This window comes from Balaenoptera acutorostrata, chromosome 5 (assembly GCF_949987535.1).
Source record: "Balaenoptera acutorostrata chromosome 5, mBalAcu1.1, whole genome shotgun sequence".
Lineage (NCBI taxonomy): Eukaryota > Metazoa > Chordata > Mammalia > Artiodactyla > Balaenopteridae > Balaenoptera > Balaenoptera acutorostrata.
The window spans coordinates 40,937,711-40,964,662 of record NC_080068.1 but is presented as its reverse complement, the minus strand read 5'-3'; the positions used below and the strand labels follow the sequence as shown (position 1 = coordinate 40,964,662).

The following is a 26,952-nucleotide window of genomic DNA, read 5'->3' as shown; positions in this document are numbered from 1 at the left end:
GCACCATAATAAATAAACAAATAAACATTGAAAATAAAAATTTACTTAGCTGTTTATCTACAAAATAAAAGGTTTGGCCCATTATTTTAAAATATTAAAATGTTCCATCTTCAAATTGCAAAAACAACTACTGACTGACATTAGGAAAGATTGAAATTTAATAGGTGAATTTCAATAAAAGCTTTGGTATATTTGATAAATGAGGTTTAAGTGCTAGTAAATGATTTAGTAGTGCACCAGCCAGGCACTTCCGCCATTTGCATTGAGTAAGCACTGAGAGTGAACTTAAAACGAGTTGTCAATATGAAGTGAATCGTTAAAATTTATGTCCACACAAATCTGCACACAAATGTTTAAAGCAGCTTTACTTATAATTGCCAAAACTCAGAAACAACCAAGATGTCCTAAAGTAGATGGATAAATAAACTAAGGTACACCCAGAAAATGGAATACTATTCAGTGAACTTTTAATCCATGAAAAGACATGAAGGGAACTTAAATGCATATTACTAAGTGAAAGAAGCCAATCTGAAAAGACTATATTCTGTTTGATTCCAACTATACAGCATTCTGAAAAAGGCAAACTATGGAAACAATAAAAAGATCAATGGTTGCCAGGGGTTGGGGGTAGGGAGAAGGATGAATAGGTGGAATATATAGGATTTTTAGGGCAGTGGAAATACTCTGTATGATACCATAATAATGGATACATGTCACTTTACATTTGTCCAAACCCATAGAATGTAAAACACCAAGAGTGAACCCTAATGTAAACTATGGGCTCTGTTGATTATGATGTGTGAGTGTAGGTTCATCAGTTGTAATAAATGTACCACTCTTGTGGGGGATGTTGATACTGGGGGATACTATGTATGCAGGTGGGCAGGGGATATATGGGAAATCTCTGTACCTTCCTATCCATTTTGCTGTGAACCTAAAACTGCTCTAAAAAAATAGTCTTAAAAAAATGTTTAAAAATGAAGTGAACCAGATTTTAGAATCATCTTATGAAATATAAAATGAAGGTTTGAAAAATAATTGTACCCTGTTAGATTTCTTTCACCAAAAAAAAAAAGAAAAGAAAAGAAAAGAAAAATCAAATGAGTGGGAAAAGGGAGTTTTAAAATAAAATCAATTTTAAAATAATGTTTATTTCAACTTCATCTCATCTCTTAAAAGGGATGTTTTTATTTTTAAATGGATATTATTAATTTAGCAGTAATTCACATAACAAATATATTGTTATAAGTAAATCTTTTATAAATAAATATAAATATATGTGTATACTTATAGTTCATGCCCTAAATTTTTACTTATAGTTGTGAGTCACCAAACTGAAAATTATTATACTAATAAGTTCATACTAAATACATTTGGTTGCTAAATTGCAAGTTAAAACTACCTAAAAATAAATCCTTATCAATCTATCATCACTTTTGCAAGAGTTTTATAACAGGTAAGTCAGATCCTGATTTGTCATCATTTCAATTTGCCACTCAAAATGTCATAAAAGAGTAGTTACTAAGGAGCCCAGAATCTTTCCATTTTGGAAATATTCAACAAACATTTTTTTTTTTTTAAATGCCACTTTTTCTAATAGGCAACTGAATTTTAAACATTGAACTTTAAAAGTCACTGGAACATTTGAGATCTCATTTATACTTCTTCAGACTGTAGGGAATTTTACTTGCTGGTTATCTGAACACATATTCCCTCATTTCTTGCTGTGAAAACATCCAAATAAAATTTCCTAAATGCTTTAGCAACACCTAGAAAACCTCTGGTTTTCTTGGTTTCTCTATGGTTGTTGCATAATGGATTTTTTTGTGACTAGAAAAACTAGTCACAAGCAAAGATGTACATATTGTTAGGCAATGGGTAGTAAATTACTAATAATAAGGCTCATAAATTTATTTTTCTTTGTTAGAATGGATTTTTTCCCCCTCAAGTCATGCTATTTATTTGTGTTTGTGTGTTTGTGTTGTGTATGTAGTCAACACAGAGCATGTTCCTTCTAAAAATAGAAGTTAAATCCATCCCACTTACCAAACTATTCCCTGAGCCCCAGAGCCAATAGGCTTTAGATTCTGGTAGCGCTTGAGAACTGTGAAGGTTGAGTCTCCCACTTCCACGCTGTAGAACTGGTTGTCAACTTTGCTTTTGCTCATGTTGTAATGTTTGGCAATATATGACACATCCACTTGTTTATCGAATCCCTGTGAAAAAGAACAACAAAAACTTGAGACAAGAGAAAAACCAGAATGACAATGAGATACAGAAAAGCCTATTCTTTCAATGATTACTAATACTTTGTCATCTGTAATCATTATATAAACCTGCATTTAACACAGAAAATATATATATATATTAGTCCATGTAAGATAACCTGGAGTAAAATATCTTAGAAAAAATGCAAAGAAAAATTCGTTTTCAATATTAAAACTATTTATGATAAAATATTCTTAGATCTGCATCATCTTTTCTGAAATGTTTCATTAAAACCATTTATTTATGCAGCAAATACCTACTGAACGTATACTGGCCCCATAGACTATGTTAGGTACTTCAGAGGTGATCCCTGATCATCTGTTATAACAGCCATATAAGGAAGAATGAAAGAATGTATCTACATCCTTTTCTCAGAAAGAACTGAGATATAAAATAATGCATAGTTTTAATTAGGCAAATTTGAATTAAATAGTGTTGACTTCATTTGCTCTCAATAATACCAAAAATGCTACTGCATTAAACATTGAAAACTTTTAGTCACTAACACTGTTCTAAAATGCCACATGACAGCTTTTTTATTTATTGCCAGCTTAAATTTTAAGTATCTCAATGGCTATATCTTTTGTTTATCAATAAGAGAAGTTCTATTAATTATATTTAGCAATTGAAGAAATTGCTATTTTGAATCATGATTTATGAATATATATAATGTAAGTATCCATTATCCATGATTATTATTTACCCATAAATGATCTTACATTGCTTTTTATGACATCAAATAGTTTGGATTCTGTAGTGAGAAGGAACCTTACAGAATACTATCTAGCCTTTTCCTTGTGGCACACACTGGCGGATGTTCACCCAATAGTCATTCATCTCTTTCTTGCTGATTTTGTTCAGGTTTTGAGCACTCACATGCTCCGTGGGTTCCTTCCCAGTTCCAGCACTTGAAAATTGAATAGTCTAAACCAGTGGTTCTCTTTAGAGGTGACGCTAACCCTTAGCAGGCATTTGGGAGACCTGTGGGCATGTTTTGGTGTGCCACAATAATAGAAGATGTGGCTTATTGACCAATGCTGGTTGTCCTGCAATGAGTGGGACATTCCCACACAATGAATAATTACATACTTACATCTTTTGAGTGTGTCAAAGCTTTAATTAGTAAAAAACAAAGCAAAACTGGCTTTGATATTCTGAGCCCAGAATCTAAACTAAAGGTCTTTGTATGGTTTTAATATATACTGACCTCCAAAAATCTAATTCTCACATAATCTGAAAGAAGATTTAAACCTCCTTAAGCTCTGGACCTGTAGTTGGTAATAAAGTCATTTCCTTAGACATTTTTGGCATTTCATTTCTAATTAAAAAATTGAAATGGGAGTACAAACTGATTTGCCCTGTATGCTCTTGGATGAGAGACAGGCAGCATTAGTAATGAGGAGGATACAATGGGGACTTTGTGGACAAGGGTGGCAAAACCTACGAATCTAGTACAAGAACCTTAAGACCCCAGATGGGCTTGAGAGCAGAACAGTCGTGACAGGCACCAGCCTATGACTGGAGACATACGCTAGCAACAATCCAGTACAAATGCACACAGACCTCAAAGAACAGAGTGGACTATAAATTAGGAATCTAGGTTGTTTGGATGGAGACTGAAAATTCAGGTAATTCACAAATACAATCATGAGAGGTCTGAAATCCAGGAGGCAGTCCATGAAGTACAGAACAGGAAATTAAACAACACTACTAAGAATCAGGGCATTGTGAGCCCATTCATGGAGACTAAACAGGTTTAGAATTTAGACAATGGCTGTGGACAATAGCAGAAACAAGAACATTATAACGATCCTTTATTTCAACTACAGTATCAGGAACTGTCCTCTACACCATAGTCCATTTCTACGCTAGACTTTTTGATGTATCAGTAAACTAACCCTACTAAAATCATTTTCTTCCCTTGGCAAGGAAAGGTAAAAAAGCAACTGGAGCTGAACTAACAAATGAATTTCATCTGTCAAGGTTAATTTGGTACAAGGTGCCCGACTTGCCATTTGTCATGTTCTGACCCTTTACATCCTGTACTACTCTAGTTTCTGACCACCCACAAAATTCTTAGCACACACTAGTCTCATCAAACCTAAGTAATCTATTTCCCTTTCCCCACATATTCTCTTCACCTCTGAAACGTCACTATTCCAACTGCATTGCACGTATGTAGTAATCATATGTAATGACCTTTATGTTCTAGACTTCTGGCACTGGAGATACAAAAAAAGATAAGTTCCCCATCTAGATGAAGGCAGTAAAATAAGCAAGTAGTTAAAATATGGAAAATATATTTTATAGCAGAATAAAGAAAAGATGTTAGGATCAAACAGGGAGTAGCAACTAATTGCCTGCATTCATTCATTATCATTAATTCATCCAACTACTATGTATAAAACAACCATGAATGCCAAGTCATGGTATAAAATTGGTAATGTTGGAAAGAGACTTGATTTGTGTTTTCTCTGGCAAACTATATGCCCAGTCCTCCCCTCTAACTTGTCCTCAGATGTGAGTGCGCATTTGGACTACCTGGGGAGCTTGATAAAATACAAATCACTGACATAACACCTTGGAGATTTGGATTCAGGTCATCAGCATAGGTCCTGAGGATGTGGAGATTACTAGGCAGTCCAGGTGATTCTGATTTGAGGATCTGAGGATCTGACTTTGAGAAAGGCAGCATTAGAAAATCATTCTCACAGTGTGCTCCCTGGACCATCAGTATCAGCATCACCTGTAGACTTGTTAGAAATGAGACTGCTCGCTCCCACCCCACACCTATTAAATCAGGAACTCTGGGGCCCAACACTCTGTTTTAATAAGGCTTCTAAGTATTCTGATGCATATTGAGAATCACACACTGGAGTGGAAGGACCACCTGAAGCCTGTGAAACAGATCATACAGCTCTGCCTGAGATATTTGGAAAGTAAAACACTCATTATGCAGCAGAAATAATATTTCTGCTTCTGCATCAGGGAACACACACTTGGTGTCTTTACGTATTGCCAAATTCCATTGTTCATGGCAAACACAAACTGGAAACCAGAGTCCTAGTTAGGACAAGGATTACCCTACATCTCAGATTCAAGTATTTGAAAGACACCCGCTGCTCCAGACTCAAGAACTAATGAAGTCTTGGTACTCAAGACAGGTCACCAGCTGGCCAAGTGCTATAATGGAGTATATCATTTCATCACAGCAATTGTTCACACACCTGAGAAGTACCCTGTAATTTTTCCCAGTGCATATCTGGAGCAGGACTTTTCATGTAATGGGGAAGTTATACACAGACTTGGTGATAGTTTGGTAAAATGGTTAAAACAATCATAGAGCTTAGACTAAGAGCAAAATTTTAGCTACAAAAGTATTCCCAGTCAAAAAGAAACAAATAAAAGCTATTCAAATGAAATACCTAATGCCCTGACACATTTTCTAAAATAAAAGCTACTCAGTGATATTTTTATCCATTTGAAAGCATATAATTTCTCACAATAAGATTAAAAATCATCATTGTAAAATCTGTGAATTCACACACACACACACACACACACACAATTTCCTTCCTCAATTTCCATGCAGTCTTATCATGACTATAAAGTCCAAATGTAAACTTTTCTTTAAAAATGAGCCTATGAAAATATGCCATTAAGCACACTATGGAAAAATATTATCAATGCTGAAGAGATTTTTCACCAGTTATATGTTGTAGTATATTCCTATTCAGATCACAGAACTGATGATTTGAACCCAAGACAGGAAGAATCAGAAATTCTTATTGGGAAGGCATGACTGGCCAATAGTTTAAGGCAGGGGTTCTGAAGTTTTAATATGGCTCAGAACTACCTGAGGAGCTTGTAAAACATAGATTGTTGAGTCCCTGAAAAGTTTCTGATTCAGTGGGACTAAGATAAGGCCAAGAGTCTGTATTTCTAACAAGTTCCACACTTCGAGAACCACTATTTTAGAGAATAGTAGATGTAAGAGATGTCACCATTCAAAAAAGGCTAGTTGGTGAGGCAAAAACTGGAGGAAATGCAGGTCAAACCAAATAAACAAAGGATGTGGAAGTTAAAAATAATGCCATGATGACTTTCCTTGGTATCAGCACCTCTACAAGCAGGCCCAGATGTCATTTTCCCTGGGATGTGTTTTCCTATCTCACAATTACAATAGAGTGTCCAGTCAATTTTCTCTCAATTATCTCAAGAAAATAAACATTCCATCATCTATTTATATTAAATTTATACTAAAATATTTGGGAGGGATGTATGAAACTCACAGGTATTCATAAATGCTCGTCAAAATGAAAAGTGTTTTTCCAGAGAAGAAAATTAAGATGTTGATTAAATTAATTATAAATCAGAAATGTTATATTAAAAATGAAAAACATCACAGTGTTGACTTTTGGAGATCAATACGGCTCAAAATAACTACAGGTTTAGAATAGTCTCTTCTATCATTGATTCAAATTAATTTTAAAAGTAACTAATTCCCCCACTGAATATTAATCTTATATTTAAATGATTTATTTTATATTGACATAATAAAATTTTCTTTGAAAAAATTCAAAGCAAACTCATTTCCTCCCTGCCCCCCATCTGCCAAAAAAATTTTAAGTTAAATTCAAAGAAGACTTTATTGCTGCTGGCAGTTTGATAGGCAGAGAGGAAATTTGAATATAATCTGTTCTGTGAAAAGACAGCATATTACACAGACCTATAAGAAAGGGCTTGTGTCATGATTCCTATCATCAGTTCAGGTGCTAGCCCATAGCTATGGAGTTTGAAAAGAAAAATGTCCCACATTACTGATCTTATCCTGCAGGTGTCCAAAGCTTTGATTGCATTTTTCTCGGACTTAATAACCTGTATTTCACTCCCTCCCCATTTTCACTTGTGCATGACTGGCCTGTGTTATTGCTAGTCAGTTCCTGAGCAGGAAACATTAAGGTTTGAGAATTTTTAGATGTTAAGTTTCCTTAGTTTCTCTTGAATAAAACTTTCAGTTTCAGCTGACAAGAGCACCAAGCCTGGATTAGTTCTGCACTTAACACCTATGAAACCAAGTCATTTTATTCCTTCATTCATTTATTATTTATATTCTGTGTGGTTTCAAAAAGGATTTGTACAGCTCACCATAAAAGATATAGAAACAATAAAACCATTAAATCCAGTTTTAAGAATAAATGTCAAATAAAGCAGGCTGAGAGATGACGGTTTTACCAGAAGACTTAAGTTTTGAACATCTACTGTCTTGAGCACAAAAGTTAGTGTCATGCTTCCAGCAAGCCAAAGGAAAAACATGACAACAACAAGACCACAGTGAGTGGCAAGTTTTGATTCATTAATTTCATAAAGTATACCATACAGTAGTTCATAAGAAAGGTAAAATTTCTCTAGCACTCAACCCCAGGAAAAAATATTCAGTAGTTCTTTATATAATAACCCTGGAATCAAACAACAGGCAGTAGATATAGTATTTTTTCATCAAAGACATAGATATATGTTTCATATGACTTATATGATATCAACTCTCAACAAGACAAGGGGAGAAAGAAAGGTGAACCAGCATTAGTCACTTAGCTAGTAAGGGTGAACTTTGTATTCTGTTAAATACTATATTTAACACTAACAGCAGATAAGGAAAGTGGCATACAGAGCTGTTAATTGGCTCAAAGTCTTGGAACTATTGATTAGTGGTACCAATTAATATGAATTAAAGTTTGTCCAACTCCAAAACATGTGTTCTTCTTTTACTAAACCATTCACTAGTTCAGCTAAAATAACTTAGAACAGTGATGTGGTTTTCTTATGATAAGGTGAGCTATAGGAATAGAGCTTGAGAGATGGGTGAATAACACATCCTTTTCTTTCATTTATCAATTGTCTCAGCCTGGAGTTTGAACATAACACTAAACAATTCAGGGTTGAAGTAGACAATCTTGTGTTGGTGATGGAAAGCTGGATTTTCAGAGCTGCCTAGAATTTGTTAAATGTTTATTGAGCACCTACTATATGCCAGGCACTACTGAAGATGTTATGGATGTAACACTGATCTAGCTCAACAGGATAGCCAAGATGAATTCGCTACAAAATGCATCTCCAGAGAATGAACTGGTCAATCTGTTGGATATTATTTTAGTATTGTCGTTTGGATACTGAAAAGTATCTGCCAAAAGTGGTGATTCTGCTTTTGACACAAATGATATTGAGCTCTTCAGTCTTACAGTTATGGCCAGCATGTTGAGTTGCTCTTGCCCCTCCAAGATTGTTATATAAAGTCAGCAGAAACAATGCCTGCTACTCTGTTTGTTATGGCAGAAAGGCGTGTGTTCAATCCATTTAAAATCCGAATCAAATTATCTACATATTAGTTTTAAAGAGGGATATCTGAGACAATCTTTAACGACATTAAGGATTAGATTTTGTTTAGTCCTGAGTATATTTTCCCCATTCAATTTCTTGAAGTGTTACTCTTCAAGGAGGATTACAGTGTGGAATCTACATCACTTTTATGTTGGTTGGCCCAGAGATGGTTACTCTGTGGAATTAATGGCCTATTATAAATCAGTAATGCAGTAAAAACTCTAAGGCTTAAGTTATGTTTAATCACAATTTTCAATTATGTGAAAAAGCATATAACAGTAATCAAGAGTAGAGCAGGCAGGCATGGCTTCTGCCTGCCTGTTCTTTATATATAAAGGAAGACAGCTAGTACTATTTGAATACCTACTAAGCACCAAGCTAGTATTAGGACCAGATGCTGTGCTAGGTGTCTAATAAATCATTTCATGTAAGACTTAGTATTATCATTTTGCACTTGAGAAATCCTAGAGTGAGGATTTCAACAAAGGGTAAAAATTCAGCTTCTATCTAAGAATCCTTACTGTGAGGCCTTGGGCAAGCTTTTTACAATCTTAGCCCTAGTGTCCTTATTTATGGAATGAGGGCAGTACATGCATATCTTGGAGAAATTACGAGTTTTGTTCCAGATCACCACAATAAAGTGAGTCACATGAATTTTTTGGTTTCCCAGTGCATATAAAAGTTAGGCTTACACTATACTGTAGTCTGTTAAGTCTAAAAAAACAATACATACCTTAACTTTAAAATATTTTATTGCTGAAAAATGCTAACCATAATGAGCCTTGAGTGAGTCATAATCTTTTAGCTGGTGGAATCTCTTGCCTCAGTGTTGATGCTGCTGACTGATAGGGTGGTGGTTGCTGAAGGTTGGTGAGGCTGTGGAAATTTCTCAAAATAAGATAACAGTAAAGTTTGCCACATCGATTGACTTCCTTTTATGAATGATTTTTCTGTAGCATGCAAAGCAGTTAGATGCGTTTCACCCACAGTAAAACTTCTTTCAAAGTTGGAGTCAGTCCTCTCAAACCTTGCTGCTGCCTTATCAACTAAGTTTATGTTATATTCTAAATCCTTTGTTGCCGTTTCAACAATCTTCACAGCATAATCACCAGGAGTAGTTTCCTTCTCAAGAAACTACTTTCTTTGTTCATCCATAAGAAGCAGCTCCTTATCTGTTAAAGTTTTATCATGAGAGTGCAGCAATTCAATCACATCTTCAAGCTCCACTTCTAATTCTAGTTCTCTTGCTATTTCCACCATATCTGCAGTTACTTCCTCAACTGAAGTCTTGAACCCTTCAAAGTTATCCATGAGGGTTAAAATCAACTTCTTCCAAACTCCTGTTAAATTGATATTTTGACCTCTTCCCTTGAATCACAAATTTTCTTAATGGCATCTAGAATGGTGAATCCTTTCCAGAAGGTTTTCAATCTACTTTGCCCAGATCCATCAGAGGAATCACTGTCTATGGCAGCTATGTCCTTACAAAATGTCTTAAATAATAAGACTTGAAACTGGATATTATTTCTTGATCCATGGACTGCAGAATGGATGTTGTGTTAGCAGGCATGAAAACAACATTAATTTCATCTCCATCAGAGCTCTTGGGTGACCAGGTGCATTGTCAATGAGCAGTAATATTTCAAAAGGAATCTTTTTTATGAACAGTAGGTCTCAACAGTGAGATTAAATTATTCAGTAAACCATATTGTAAACAGATGTGCTGTCATCTAGGTCTTGTTCCATCTTAGAGCACAAGTAGAGTAGATTTAGCATCATTCTTAAGGGCCCTAGAACTTTTGCAGTTGCAAATGAGCATTGGCTTCAACTTAAAGTTACCAGGTATATTAACCCCTAACAAGAGAGTCAGCCTGTCCTTTGAAGCTTTGAAGTCAGGCATTGACTTCTCCTCTATAACTATGAAAGTCCTAAATGGCATCCTCTTCTAATAGACGGCTGTTTCGTCTGTGTTGACAATCTGTTGTTCAGTATCACCACCTTCATTAATTATCTTAGCTAGATCTTCTGGATAACTTGCTGCAGCTTCTACATCAGCACTTGCTGCTTCACCTTGCACTTTTATGTTAAGAAGATAGCTTCTTTTCGTAAACCTCATGAACCAACCTCTGCTAGCTTCAAACTTTTCTCCTGTAGCTTCCTCATTTCTCTCAGCCTTCATAGAATTGGAGGGAGTTAGGGCCTTTCTCTGGATTAGGTTTTGGCTTAAGGGAATGTTGTAACTGGTTTGATCTTCTATCTAGACCACTAAAACTTTCTCCATATCAGCAATAAGGATGTTTCATTTTCTTATCATTTGTGTGTTCACTGGAGTAGTGATTTTAATTTCCTTCAAGAACTTTTCCTTTGTATTCAAAACTTGGCTAACTATTTGGCACAAGAGGCCTAGCTTTTGGCCTACAGCAGCTTTCAATGCCTTCCTCACTAAGCTTAATCATTTCTAGCTTTCAATTTAAAGGGAGAGACATACAACACTTCCTTTCACTTGAATACTTAGAGGGTATTGTAAGATTATTAATTGGTCTAATTTCAATATTTTTATGTCTCTGGGAATAGGGAGGGACAAGGAGAGGGAGAGAGACAGGGGAACAGCCAGTCAGTGGAGCAGTCAGAACACACAACATTTATCAATTAAGGTCCTCATTTTAAATGGGCCCAGTTCATTGTGCCCCCCAAAATAATTACAATAGTAATATCTAATATCACCAATCACAGAATGTAATAACAAATATAATAATAATTTAAAAGTTTGAAATACTGTGAGAATTACCAAAATGTGACACAGAGACACAAAGTGAGCAAATGCTGTTAGAAAAATGGCACTAATACAGTTGCTCAATGCAGGGTGGCCACAAAACTTCAATTTGTAAAAAAAATAGTATCTGTGAAGTACTATAAAGTGAAGCACAATGCAACAAGGTATGCCTGTAATCTACTTCTTTTGATTAGTGGGAAAGTTAAATGTGATAATCTATGTAAAGCTCTTAGCATGGTATGAGCTTACAGGAAACTCTTAACAAAGCTGTTCGTTGTTGGGCTTCCCTGGTGACACAGTGGTTAAGAATCCGCCCAGCAATGCAGGGGACATGGGTTCGAGCCCTGATCCGGGAAGATCCCACATGCCGTGGAGAAACTAAGCCCGTGCGCCACGACTACGGAGCCTGCGTTCTAGAGCCCATGAGCCACAACTACTGAAGCCTGCATGCCTAGAGCCCGTGATCCCCAACAAGAGAAGCCACAGCAATGAGAAGCCCACGCACCACAACAAAGAGTAGCTCCCGCTCGCCGCAACTAGAGAAAGCCCGCGCACAACAATGAAGACCCAATGCAGCCAAAAATAAATAAATAAAATAAATTTATTAAAAAAAAAGTTGCTTGTTGTTATTATTATTACTATTACTACTACTATAGTTATCATTATTATTGAGAAGTTAGATAACATTTAGAGACATAGCTAATTAATAGTTTTAGAATGTTTTTAACCAAAAGTTGGCCTGGGCCATAGTGCCATCCCAAGACACTATGATACTGCTATAAAATCAATGTATAACCAACAGGGTTCGGAATGGTCAGGTAATAAAATACTTTTCTGTGTTTTCATTTGTGGTGAAGACAGTTGCTCTGTGGGTACCCACATGCTCTACTACATTTCCCAGCTCCCTTGCAGTTCTGTTGGGGCCAAGTCGCTGTATCTGGCCAGTGGACTACAGGAAGGATTGGCAGATATCATCTAAATGCAGAGGCATTTAAGAGGTGTGCCTCTACAATCCACCTCTTTCCACACTGTGATGCCTTAACTGGACATCAGAAGATGGCAGATCCTGAGTCACAAGATGACAGAAGACAAAATTCCTAAGTCACCAGATAGAGGAGAGTCCTTACCAACCTGTTCTAGACTTTGTATAACAGGAAATAAACTTTTGTTCTAATAAGTTACTGAGATTTGAGGTCTATCCACTATTGCAGTATGTTTTTCATTCATTAAGTATTTTTTTGGGCCTTACAATGTGCCAAGCAATGTTCTAAGCACTGAGAACATAAAGCTCCTGTCCTCATGGAGCTTAATATTAAATTGTCCCTTACAGGATCAAAGTTAGAATGCTGACTTCATTATGACAATGATCTAACTACTAAGCTAATCACCTTGAATTCTATGTACACTTTTGATCTGCCTATCTGCAATTTGTCTATAATAAAGAAAAAAGGTGTATAAAATAGGCAATAATAAGAGGTATTATATAATCAAGATGGGACAAAATTTCCAGGTTAATAAATAATAGTTAATTTAAAAAAAATACTTTCTCAGGGTAGGGGAGCAAAAGTTTGTTTCATCATAAGGAGAATAAAAATTCATTTAAGAATCAAAATGTTTCTGGATTTCACTGACTTATCTCTAGAATAAGCCTTTGTTTTTTTGGAAGGGAAAATTGAAGTTTAGCAAATGCTACATTTAAGAATATGGAACATCGGACCTTCAAGATGGTGACGGAGTAAGACATGGATATTACCTTCCTCCCTACGAATACATCAGAAATACATCTACATGTGGAACAACTCCTACAGAACACCTACTGAATGCTGGCAGGCAATCTCAGACTTCCCAAAAGGCAAGAAAATCATGTACCTGGGTAGGGCAAAAGAAAAAAGAAAAAACAGAGACAAAAGAATACAGATGGGACCTGTACCTCTGGGTGGGAGCTGTGAAGGAGGAAAAGTTTCCATACATTAGGCAGCCCCTTCACTGGCGGAGACGGTGGGTGTGTGGGGGGGAAGTTTCTGAGCCACGGAGGAGAGCGCAGCAGCAGGGGTGCAGAGGGCAAAGCAGAGAGATTCCCGCACAGAGGATTGGTGGTGACCAGCACTCACCAGCCTGAGATGCTTGTCTGCTCACCCACCAGGGCAGGTGGGGCCTGAGAGCTGAGGCTTGGGCTTTGGAGGTCAGACCCCAGGGAGAGGACTGGGGTCGTCTGTATGAAGACAGACTGAAGGGGGCTAGTGCGCCACAGCTAGCTGGGAAAGAGTCCAGGAAAAAGTCTGGACCTGCCAGAGAGGCAAGAGACCTTTGTTTTGGGGTGTGCGAGGAGAGAGGATTCCTTCCCAGTATGCCCACAGAAAGCAGAGCACTGCCTAAGCAAGCTCCAGAGACAGGCGCGAGCTGCAGCTATCAGTTCAGACCCCAGAGATGGGCATGAACTGCTAATGGTGTGGCCACTACCACCAAGAATCCTGTGTGCAAGAGCAGGTCACTAACCACACCACCCAGGGAGCGTGTGCAGCACAACACTGCCAGGGTCCCAGGATCCAGAGACAACTTCCCTGGGAGAACATACGGCACACCTCAGGCCGTTGCAATGTCATGCCGGCCTCTGCCGCCACAGCTTACCCTGCATTCCAATTATGACTATCATACTCCTCCCTCCCCCTAGCCTCAGTGAGCAAGAGAGCCCTAATCAGCCGCTGCTTTAACCCTCTCCTGTACTGGCAGGGAACAAATGCTTGAGGGAGACCTACTTGCAGAGGCGGGGCCAAAACCAAAGCTGAACCCCAGAAGCTGTGCAAACAAAGAAGAGAAAGGGATATTTCTCCCAGCAGCCTCAGGAGCAGCAGATTAAATCCCCACAGTCAACTTGATAAACCCTGAATGTGAAGAATACCTGAATAAACAATGAATGTTCCCAAAATTGAGGCAGTGGACTTTGGGAGCAACTGTAGACTTGGGGATTGCCTTCTGCATCTAATTTGTTTCTGGTTTCATTTTTATCTTAGTATAGTATTTAGTGTTTATTATCATTGGTGGATTTGCTTATAGGTTTCGTTGCACTCTTCCTTTTTTTTTAATATATATATTTTTTTCCTTTTTCTCTTTTTGTGAGTGTGTATGTGCATGCTTCTTTGAGTGATTTTGTCTGTACAGGTTTGCTTTTACCATTTGTACTAGGGTTCTGTCTGTTTGTTTTTTTGTTTTTGTTTTTCTCTCTTCCTTTTCTTCTGAGCTGTGTGGCTGGCAGGGTCTTGGTGCTCCAACCAGGGGTCAGGCCTGAGCCTTCATGGTGGGAAGGCCAAGTCCAGCACATTGGACCACAAGAAACTTCCCGGCCCCACGTAATATCAACCGGCAAGAGCTCTCCCAGAGATCTTCGTCTCAACACTAAGACCCAGCTCCATCCAATGGCCAGCAAACTCCAGTGTTGGACACCCCATGTCAAACAACTAGTAAGACAGGAACACAACCCAGCCATTAGCAGAGAGGCTGCCTAAAGTCATACTAAGTTCACAGACACTGAAAAACACACCACCAGATGCAGCCCTGCCCACCAGAAGGACAAGATACACCCCACCCACCAGAACACAGGCACCAGTCCCCTCCACCAGGAAGCCTACATAACACACTGAACCAACATCACCCACTGGGGGCAGGCACCAAATACAATGGGAATGACGAACCTGCAGCCTGTGAAAAGGAACCCTCAAACACAGTAAGTTCAACAGAATGAGAAAACAGAGAAATATGCATGGGGTGAGGAGCAAGGTAAAAACCCACTAGACCAAACAAATGAATAGGAAATAAGCAGTCTACCTGAAAAAGAATTCAGAGTAATGATAGTAAATATGATCCAAAATCTCAGAAATAGAATGGAGAAAATACAAGAAACATTTAACAAGAATCTAGAAGAACTAAAGAGCAAACAAACAATGATGAAAAACAATAAATGAAATTAAAAATACTCTAGAAGGAATCAATAGCAGAATAAATGAGGCAGAAGAATGGATAAGTGACCTGGAAGATAAAATAGTGGAAATAACTGCCGCAGAGCAGAATAAAGAAAAAAGAATGAAAAGAATTGAGGACAGTCTCAGAGACCTCTGGAACAACGTTAAACGCACCAACGTTCAAATTATAGGGGTCCCAGAAGAAGAGAAAAAGAAAGGGTCTGAGAAAATATTTGAAGAAATTATAGTTGAAAACTTCCCTAACATGGGAAAGGAAATAGTCAATCAAGTCCAGGAAGCTCAGAGAGTCCCATACAGGATAAATTCAAGGAGAAACATGCCAAGACACATATTAATCAAACTATCAAAAATTAAATACAAAGAACAAATATTAAAAGCAGCAAGGGAATAGCAACAAATAACATACAAGGGAATCCCCATAAAGTTAACAGCTGATCTTTCAGTAGAAATTCTACAAGCCAGAAGGGAGTGTCAGGACATATTTAAGGTGATGAAAGGGAAAAACCTACAACCAAGATTATTCTAACCATTAAGGATCTCATTTAGATTTGACGGAGAAATTAAAACCTTTACAAACAAACAAAAGTTAAGAGAATACGGCACCACCAAACCAGCTTTACAACAAATCCTAAAGGTACTTCTCTAGGCAGGAAACACAAGAGAAGGAAAAGACCTACAATACCAAACACAAAAAAATTAAGAAAATGGTAATAGGATCATACATATCGATAATTACCTTAAATGTAAATGGATTAAATGCTCCAACCAAAAGACACAGATTAGCTGAATGGATACAAAAACAAGACCCATATATGTGCGCCTACAAGAGACCCACTTCAGACCTAGGGACACATACAGACTGAAAGTGAGGGGATGGAAAAAGATATTCCATGCAAATGGAAATCAAAAGAAAGCTGGAGTAGCCATTCTCATATCAGACAAAATAGACTTTAAAATAAAGACTATTACAAGAGACAAAGAAGGACACTACATAATGATCAAGGGATCGATCCAAGAAGAAGATATAACAATTGTAAATATTTATGCACCCAACATAGGAGCACCTCAATACACAAGGCAAATGCTAACAGCCATAAAAGGGGAAATTGACAGTAACACAATCATAGTATAGGACTTTAACACCCCACTTTCATCCAAAATGAAAATAAATAAGGAAACACAAGCTTTAAAAGACACATTAGAACAATAGACTTAATTGATATTTATAGGACATTCCATCCAAAAACAACAGAATACACTTTCTTCTCAGGTGCTCATAGAACATTCTCCAGGGTAGATCATATCTTGGGTCACAAATCAAGCCTTGGTAAATTTAAGAAAATTGAAATCGTATGAAGTATCTTTTCTGACCACAAAGCTATGAGACTAGATATCAATTACAGAAAAAAATCTGTAAGAAACATAAAAACATGGAGGCTAAACAATACGCTACTAAATAACCAAGATATCACTGAAGAAATCAAAGAGGAAATCAAAAAATGCCTAGAAACAAATGACAATGAAAACACGGCAACCCAAAACCTATGCGATGCAGCAAAAGCAGTTCTAAGAGGGAGGTTTAGAGCAACACAATCTTACTGCAAGAAACAAGAAAAATCTCCAATAAACCACCTAACTTTACACCTAAAACAATTAGAGAAAGAAGAACAAAAAAACCCCAAAGCTAGCAGAAGGAGAGAAATCATAAAAATCAGATCAGAAATAAATGAAAAAGAAATGAAGGAAACAATAGTAAAGATCAATAAAACTAAAAGCTGGTTCATGAGAAGATAAACAAAATTGATCAACCATTAGCAAGACTCATCAAGAAAAAAAGGGAGAAGACTCAAATCAATAGAATTAGAAATGAAAAAGGAGTAACAACTGACACTGCAGAAATACAAAGGATCATGAGAGATTACTACATGCAACTATATGCCAATAAAATGGACAACCTGAAAGAAATGGACAATTTCTTAGAAATGCACAACCTTCTGAGACTGAACCAGGAAGAAAAAATAAATAAATAAACAGGCCAATCACAAGCACTGAAATTGAAACTGAGATTAAAACCTTCCAACAAAAAAAAGCCACAGACCAGATGGCTTCACAGGCGAATTCTATCAAACATTTAGAGAAGAGCTAACACCTATCCTTCTCAAACTCTTACAAAATATAGCAGAGGGAAGAACACTCCAAATTCATTCTACGAGGCCAACATCACCCTGATACCAAAACCAGACAAAGATGTCACAAAGAAAGAAAACTACAGGCCAATATCACTGATGAACATAGATGCAAAAATCCTCAACAAAATACTAGCAAACAGAATCCAACAACACATTAAAAGGATCATACACCATGATCAAGTGGGGTTTACCCCAGGGATGCAAGGATTCTTCAATATACACAAATCAATCAATGTGATACACCATATTAACAAATTGAAGAATAAAAACCATATGATCATCTCAATAGATGCAGAAAAAGCTTTTGACATAATTCAACACCCATTTATGATAAAAACTCTCCAGAAAGTAGGCACAGAGGGAACTTTCCTCAACATAATAAAGGCCATATATGACAAACCCACAGCCAACATCATCCTCAATGGTGAAAAACTGAAACCATTTCCACTAAGATCAGGAACAAGACAAGGTTGCCCACTCTCACCACTATTATTCAACATAGTTTTGGAAGTGTTAGCCGCAGCAATCAGAGAAGAAAAAGAAATAAAAGGAATCCAAATCGCAAAAAAAGAAGTAAAACTGTCACTGTTTGCAGATGACATGATACTATACAGAGAGAATCCTAAAGATGCCACCAGAAAACTACTAGAGCTAATCAATGAATTTGGTAAAGTAGCAGGATACAAAATTAATGCACAGAAATCCCTTGCATTCCTATACACGAATGATGAAATATCTGAAATTAAAGAAATACTCCCATTTACCATTGCAAGAAAAAGAATAAAATACCTAAGAATGAACCTACCTAGGGAGACAAAGACCTGTATGCAGAAAACTGTAAGACACTGATGAAAGAAATTAAAGATGATACAAACAGATGGAGACATATACCATGATCTTGGATTGGAAGAATCAACATTGTGAAAATGACTCTACTATCCAAAGCAATCTACAGATTCAATGCAATCCCTATCAAACTACCACTGGCAGTTTTCACAGAACTAGAACAAAAAATTTCACAATTTGTATAGAAACACAAAAGACCCTGAATAACAAAAGCAATCTTGAGAAAGGAAAACGGAGCTGGAGGAATCAGGCACCCTAACTTCAGACTATACTACAAAGTGACAGTAATCAAGACAGTATGGTACTGGCACAAAAACAGAAGTATAGATCAATGGAACAGGATAGAAATCCCAGAGAAAACCCAAGCACATATGGTCACCTTATTTTTGATAAAAGAGGTGAGAATATACAATGGAGAAAAGACAGCCTCTTCAATAAGTGGTGCTGGGCATACTGGACAGGTACATGTAAAAGAATGAAATTAGAACACTCCCTAACTCCATAGACAAAAATAAACTCAAAATGGATTAAAGACCTAAATGTAAGGCTAGACACTATAAAATTCTTTGAGGAAAACATAGGCAGAACACTCTATGACATAAATCACAGTAGGATCCTTTTTGACCCACCTCTTAAGAAATGGAAATAAAAACAAAAATAAACAGATGGGACCTAATGAAACTTAAAAGCTTTTGCACAGCAAAGGAAACCATAAACAAAACAAAAAGACAACCCTCAGAATGGGAGAAAATATTTGCAAATGAAACAACTGACATAGGATTAATCTCCAAAATTTATAAGCAGCTCATGCAGCTCAATATCAAAAAAACAAACAATCCAATCCAAAAATGGGTGGAAGACCTCAATAGACATTTTTCCAAAGAAGATATACAGATAGCCAACAGACACATGAAAGGACGCTCAACATCACTAATCATTAGAGAAATGCAGATCAAAACCACAATGTGGTATCACCTCACACCACTCTGAATGGCCATCATCAAAAAATCTAGAAACAATAAATGCTGGAGAGGGTGTGGAGAAAAGGGAACCCTCTTGCACTGTTGGTGGGAATGTAAATTGGTACAGCCACTATGGAGAACAGTATGGAGGTTCCTTAAAAAACTAAAAATAGAACTACCATACGACCCAGCAATCCCACTTCTGGGCATATACCTTGAGAAAACCATAATTCAAAAAGTGTCATGTACCCCAATATTCATTGCAGCAGTATTTACATTAGCCAGAACATGGAAACAACCTAAGTGTCCATCGACAGATGAATGGATAAAGAAGATGTGGCACATATATACAATGGAATATTACTTGGCCATAAAAAGAAATGAAATTGAGTTATTTGTACTGCGGGAGATGGATTTGGAGTCTATCATACAGAGTGAAGTAAGTCAGAAAGATAAAAACAAATACAGTATGCTAACACATATATATGGAATCTAAAAAAAAAAAAAAAAAAAAAAAAAAGGTTCTGATGAACCTAGGGCCAGGGCAGGAATAAAGACACAGAGGTAGAGAATGGAATTGTGGACATGCAGAGGGGTTAGGGTAAGTTAGGACAAAGTGAAAGAGTAGCATTGACATATATACGCTACCAAATGTAAAATAGATAGCTAGTGAGAAGCAGCTGCATAGCACAGGGAGATCAGCTTGGTGCTTTGTGACCACCTGGAGGAGTGGGATGGGAGGGTGGGAGGGAGGTGCAAGAGGGAGGAGTAATGGGGATATATGTATACATATAGCTGATTCACTTTGTTATACAGCAGAAACTAACACAACATTGTAAAACAATTTTACACCAGTAAAGATGTTAAAAAAAAAATCTCTGAATCAAAGAGGAACTAAAATATACACTATTTTTAAAAAAATATGGAACATTAAAGTCCTATTTTCATTTATACAGTAAAGAATATTATTCTTAAATCCTGTATGATATTATTATCATTGCACAATTATAAAGAGATCTAATTTATGCCTAATTTTAGTAATTACGCATTCTCCAACGTCTTGGTTTTCTTCTTCTTAAATATGCATTTTGTAACTACCTTGACTTTTTTTGGAATGAGTTAGAGATGTTATCGAGTAAACAGCCAGATAAATATTCACCTTTAGAGAGGTGAATAATAGAAGAGTTGAATGACACATTCCTGATTAGTACTGGTTTTAGAACTCAGAACAAAAGTGGACATTATTTTTCTTAACCTACTGAAAAATTCAGCCTTTGCTTATCACACACCACAACCTCAGAAAATGCCTGTGCAGAAAAGCAAAATCATCACTTAATATATTTTCTAAAGTCTTCATATCCAAAGGGCGATAAATTAAATTAGTGTATTTAAGGAATTAGTTGATTTCTTAGGAACACTTATATAGATTAAAATGAAATCCACAGTTTGGTGCTTTTCTGACAGAGCATTATTAACTATACACTGAAAAACCGCAGATAAGTCTGGGATATTTTACAGCATAACAATTTTGACAGATATAAGCAATAACTTCATTTAAACTGATTACTACCTCAACCATAATTAAACTCATAGTATTAAGCTACATTTACATTCAGGTCAAGATCATTCAACAAGAAGTCAAGTCCGAACTTTATGTGTTTCAAGCAAACCAAACACATACTCACACAAACTAATACAGAGAAGTTCATCATTACAGAACTGAATCTTAAGTAGGACCTGCACATTTTTTGTTAGATAAGCTTTAGTAACATAACTGAATCTATTTATTAACTGGAATAACTTAATAAATCTTAAGAAAAAAACTGCCCAAGGTATAAGACACAAATGTAACACTAAATTTACTCTTTTGAAATTTGCTGAAGAGTTAAGTTTTTATTTATTTAGAACAGCCATCATCTGTGGCTAGGAAAATTATTACATATACACATACAGTGCTTTTGTTATCCAGACATTAGAGTAGCAAAATTTAGTTAACTAGTCAACTCATCTAGTAATATTTTATATCTATTATAAGAAAAGCATTGCTTTAACTAGAAAAAATTCAACATGCTCAGTCTTGGCTATCATATCTAACAAGGTGCTATACCAAAAAACATTAAGACCTCAAAAGACACTGAAGAACAATTCTGTTAGTAAGAACTCTACAAAGAGACTGCTATTTCTGTCATGTCCCCAGTAATATTTTAGACCTTATGTATCACAACTGTCCTTTGGAATATATATAAAAGTCTTCTTTTATTCCTACTGGTGACCAATAGAATCTTAAGCTTCTTTGCATTTAATCAGAGTATTTTTTTCTTAGTTATATTTAGTTGCTACTCACTTCAGTCAAAACACTGTATAACCGATAGAAGATTTCAAAAAGTTCATAATGGGACTAGAGAAAGACCTTCTAGTATAATGGCTGAGATTTCCAATCCCAGAATAAAACATAATTGAATTCTGTCTTGGTAATTAATGGCACTCTAAAGATTAAATGAAATAAAATCTTAATGAAGTCATCATACATAGTAAGCATTTGGTAAGTATTGGGGTGTTTTCTTTTCCAATCGTTATTGTTTAGCCCATAGTTACCACTGAGGTTTTTAACTCAAAGCAGAATAGGTTTTCTTTATGTTTATAAGCCTAGCCACTCTCTACTGTGCTTTAGACTAGACAGTGTGCTCTTTGAGGAGAGTAACCATACTCACCCTGTATCCCTAATTTCTACAAGTTACAGATACATATTATAGGCACTGAGTAAAGATGTGTTGAATAAATGACTGATGGAACCAATCAATAATCAGTCGATGTGTAGATGTCTCCTTGCATAGACAATGTAAGAAGGCATGAAGAGTTTCTGTGTCTTAACAAAAAGAAGCCCAATGAGCTCAGTCCCTTTATTTCTAGTGTTACTTAGACTCATAATTTTTGATTCACTGATTTGAACCTTCTATCTCTCAGGCTTTCTGAAAATCAAGAAATCATTTTAAATGATTCATAACCAACTCATGCATCATAAACATTTAGAGAGGACAATAAGTTAATAACTTTTTAGATAAATGTTAGACTAACACTGATTTATGATTAGCAAATTAACCAAAATGCAATTAAATATATTAATATACACTTACAAGATGGTAAGATGTTGAGAAGTTGACTTGATTTTGAAAGGCAAGCAAATTTCCACTCAGGACACAGTGTTTTTCTGAGTTTTTATTTACCCTCTTTTACCCAAAAGCATTTATTGAACATCTACTGAATTAAGATAGAATTCCAGGATTGGAAGACAAGGATGAAGATGCCCTGGCCCTGTCCCAGAGACAGTCACCATTGAGCAGGGAAAACACAAACCCGTACAACCAATGGTAACACAAATCAGGATGTGGTAAATGCTGTAGACACCAGTGGGTGTGCATTAGGTTTCCCAACACACATTATCTCTCTGTGTATATATTTCTTATATTTCATGTGTATAAAGCCCTGTACTATTCAGTACAGCAGAGTTCCAAAAATAGCACTTTTCACAGATATTTTTAAAAATTCATAGAGTGAAATTTAATAGTTCTGCCTTTCTTTATTTAATTGAGAAAAGCAGGCTAAGAGGGCTTACCTATTTCTCAGGAGGATCAAGAGCTTTTGCACTTTCAGTTCCCTGTCAGTCTATATTTTTGTAAAGGATTCATACAAGTGCAAACTAAAGATTATTTTTTCATTGTCTAAGACAAATTTCTCCTCAGAATATTACAAGAAACCTCTTGCCTGCAAAAACTGCTTGATGTTTTTTAAAGAAAAAAGCAACAAAATTAATAGGAGTACCTCAATTAATCCCATGTTCTTCAAATAATTCAACTAAGAAAAAAAGGTTAATACTACTACAGATAATGTGCATATTTACTGTTGATAAATAACTACCCAGGCAATTTTATTTTCTATATTTTCTGTGACTTCTTACTGATAACAGTGAAAAACTTATAAATATGATATAATTTTTTAAAGCCAAAGATTAAGACTCAAGAGACCTGAATTCTGGATACACTTGATCACTAATTGTTGACAAGTTACTTAAAGGTCTTTGCGTATTGTCTGTGTGGCAAGAAGTTGGGAGCAACCTAACCCTGCTGGAGATGGTGTTAAACACCACTGCATACCAAGGATCCATGAGATATCTCATGAAATGAGAAGCTTCCAAAGCACATAGTTTGAAAGTAAACCCAAGTAGATAATTCTGCCTCTAAAAATAAATACAGTATTTTCTTTAAATTACTAGAATACTAAATGAGGCTCAGAGCCACAGGAAAGAAAAACATAAACATTAACATCAAATAAAAATTCTACCCGGAAAGTAAATAAAGCACTCTGAGTCACAACTAGAAATTTTCTGCTTGCTATGATATTTTTAAGTTATAGAATATGCATGTATATTTTCTAGATATCAAAAGCTCATAGCAAGCAAAAAAAATCAGAGTCATTAAGAAAGTTCATGCTTCACTTCTTTTTATTCCTTTGCTTTAAAAGAACTCTTCCTAGAAATAGACATTCTGCATCTGTACCCAAATTTTGAGAGCTGATCTAAAAATAACTTCAACCTACATAAAAACTCTTTGGATTAAAAGTAATAGCTGAAGTTTTAAGACTTTTTTATTGATAATTTTTGAAATTCAGACTTGATCTTGAAATATGTAAAAAATAAACTTTTTGTTTGTTTGTGGTTTGTTTCTTAAGTAAGTACTAATGCCCATGGTAAATGGCTAGGATTATGGACATTAAGGAAATGTCTCACAGTCATACAGCTTGCAAACTGTAGGCCCAGATATTTTAACCAGAAATTCAGGTCTGCTCATTTTTCACCAGAGCACTATCACAGTTGCAATTGATTGCATTAACCAAACATATATCATTCATTCATTAAGCAAATATTTGGTGCGAGCCCACACTATGCCAGATACTATTCTTAGTGCTACAGTACAGCAGTGTGCAAAAGAGACAAAATCCCAACCATGTGCTGCTAATTGTTCAACAACTGGCTGGGGGTGAGAGAGAGGAGAGAACTTATCTGCAGCAATGGTTTATTTACACAACGTACATATTCCTATCATGACAAAGTTCAATCTACCAACTTGACATCATTGAACTTAAAGCTGAGAAGGGATGTGCACAATCAACTCTTGTGAGCCTATGTGAGCTCACAGCACACCACTGAAAAAAAATCCCTGCCCAACTGAAAAATGCATTCTAGTGGAGTGAGAGAAGCAACATGCTAGTTACGTATATAGTGTATCAGATACCAAAAAGTGTTATGGAGGGAAAAAAATAGAAAGACTGGGAAGTTGGGTAGACGGTGTGGGGTAGGCAGTGTAGATTAGGAAGGGGCAATTTTAAATAGGATAAGCAGGAAAGACTCCCTTAAAAATGACATTTGAGCCAAGTCCTGAAGGTGGTGAAGGCATGAGCCAAGTGGATAATAAAGGAAGAGCATTTGAAGGAGGGGTGTCTAGGTGGGTACATGGCAAAGGTTTGTGTATTTATTTTAAGAATTTTTACCATAAGTGAGATGGGAAGATATTTCACTTGACTGGAAGGTTTTTTTGTTTTGCTTTTTTTTTGTTTTTAACTGAGGAGTGACATGATCTCACTTATATTTTTCAAATATCACTCTTGCTGATGTTTTGAGAGTAAACCATTTGGGGGTGAGCAAAAGTGGAAGCTCTTTCAATAATCCAGGTTTGGATCAGAATGGTGGTGGAGAAAATGGTGAGAAGTAGTGAGATTCCAGATATATTTTTAAAGTAGAGCCAACAGAATTTGCTGACAGATTGGATGCAAATTATTGTCCAAAAGATGATTCTGAAGATTTTGCTCTAAGCAACTGGAAAGATGGATTTAGCATTTACTGAATTAGAGCAGAGCAATTTTGGAGGAAAGATCAAGGGTTTAGTTTGGTATATGTATCATTTGCTATGCCTATTAGCCATCTGAGCTGAGATGTAGGACAAGCAATTGAGTTTATGAGTCTGGTTTCAGGGAGAGGTTTGTGTTGGAGATATAACTGGGGAGTATTCAAGATACTGATAATATTTAAAACACTAGAACTCAAGGGGAGCAAAAGAAAAGTGAATGTAAATTTATTTAAGATATAGTTAGCTATTTAACAAAAATATATTCCAGCACTGTACTCAGTGTTATGCAAGTATTAACTCACTTAATTCTCATAAACGTAGAAGGTAGATACTATTACTTTTTCCCCTTTTTACAAATAAACTGAAGCACAGCAAGGTTAACTAACTTGCCCAAGCTCACAAGTAAATGGCTAGTAAGTGGCAGATTTGGAATTTCTAAACTAAGCTGTCCAGATCCAGAGTTCTAGTTAGAGAAGAGAAGTTATCTGAAAGTCTGAGGTTTTTGGCACTGCAAGAATTTACAGGTCAGGGAGATGAAATAGACAATAAATCCCATTCATAGCACGTAACACATTTTACTTTTCCATAGAAATTCTAACTATGCTCAGGCAGAATAGATTTACCAATGTTTTATTTCCCTTTGCATTTTTATATATTTTCTATAATCAGTACGTTACTTCTATAATCAGAAAATATTGTATTAAAATAATAGAAGCTGCAGAGTTATTCTTTAAACCTTGTTTCAAGGGATGCATGTCATTCTCTGTTTACAGCCCATCTTGATGAGAACATGCAATGAAAATCATTATAGAAAAAACAGAAGTGCTCTCTGCTTGGGGTATGAATAGAGTTACCATGAAATTTACTGGCCAAATAAAAATTCCTGAGAGTAAAAATGAGCACTATTAATTATGCCATGACAACAGGCTTAAGTTAGAACTACCTAAACATACTTAGAGTAGGTACAGGTGCCCAGCTGGGCTCTTTCTTAAGAATATCACTTGTATGAACACAGGAGTGCAGACTCTTATCTGGTCCATGAACAACACCTTCTCACTAGTGCTCATTGTAGGTTAAAGATACTTTTATTAGTCATTATTGTCGTTTTATCTTTGTTATCAACTACTGGTTAGAACTGAACATCAGAAAACAAATGGAGCACTACCTACATATTATTATATTTCAGTACTAGAGATACTCTACTTGGGGCTCATCAGTTCTTGGATGAAAAATAATATCATAGACTTTAGCTAGTTTGATGAATAAAACCACATTTTAAGGATTTGAAAAAGACATATTAATGATGTTAAATCTAGTAAGAAATCACTTTATACAGTGATCAAGTACTATATTTATAAACATTAAAAAGAATTCTCTTAATTCCTATTCTAACATAAATGAACTGGGGGGAAAAAAACAGTATCTAGGTACTAGCTTCTACTTCCTAAGCTACTTTTAATGTTACATAAACATTCACTTTAGTGTGGAACATTTGCAAGATGGGTTGGCAAAATGGAAATACAAGTGAATATACTGTACCTTGTTTTACCTGTAAGGAACACACACCTGACAAAAGGCAATTTTCACATCCAAGGTTGGTTCACTGCAGTAGTACAATAAATGGAGGCTCATAAATACCTATAGAAAAAAATGGGGGCA

General features: G+C 36.1%; 1 protein-coding gene across 1 annotated transcript in view; it reads right to left on the bottom strand.

Annotated features, from left to right (window-relative positions):
- Positions 1 to 26,952, bottom strand: part of MAPK10 (mitogen-activated protein kinase 10) — a 289,939-nt gene that overhangs the window by 88,342 nt on the left and 174,645 nt on the right. Inside the window, exons 3-4 of the mRNA XM_057546301.1 lie at positions 26,860 to 26,931; positions 2,047 to 2,216 (exon numbers count right to left, since the gene is read on the bottom strand). Coding sequence (XP_057402284.1) covers positions 2,047 to 2,216; positions 26,860 to 26,925 — 236 coding nt within the window. The 5' untranslated portion in view covers positions 26,926 to 26,931. The remainder of the gene's footprint in view (positions 1 to 2,046; positions 2,217 to 26,859; positions 26,932 to 26,952) is intronic.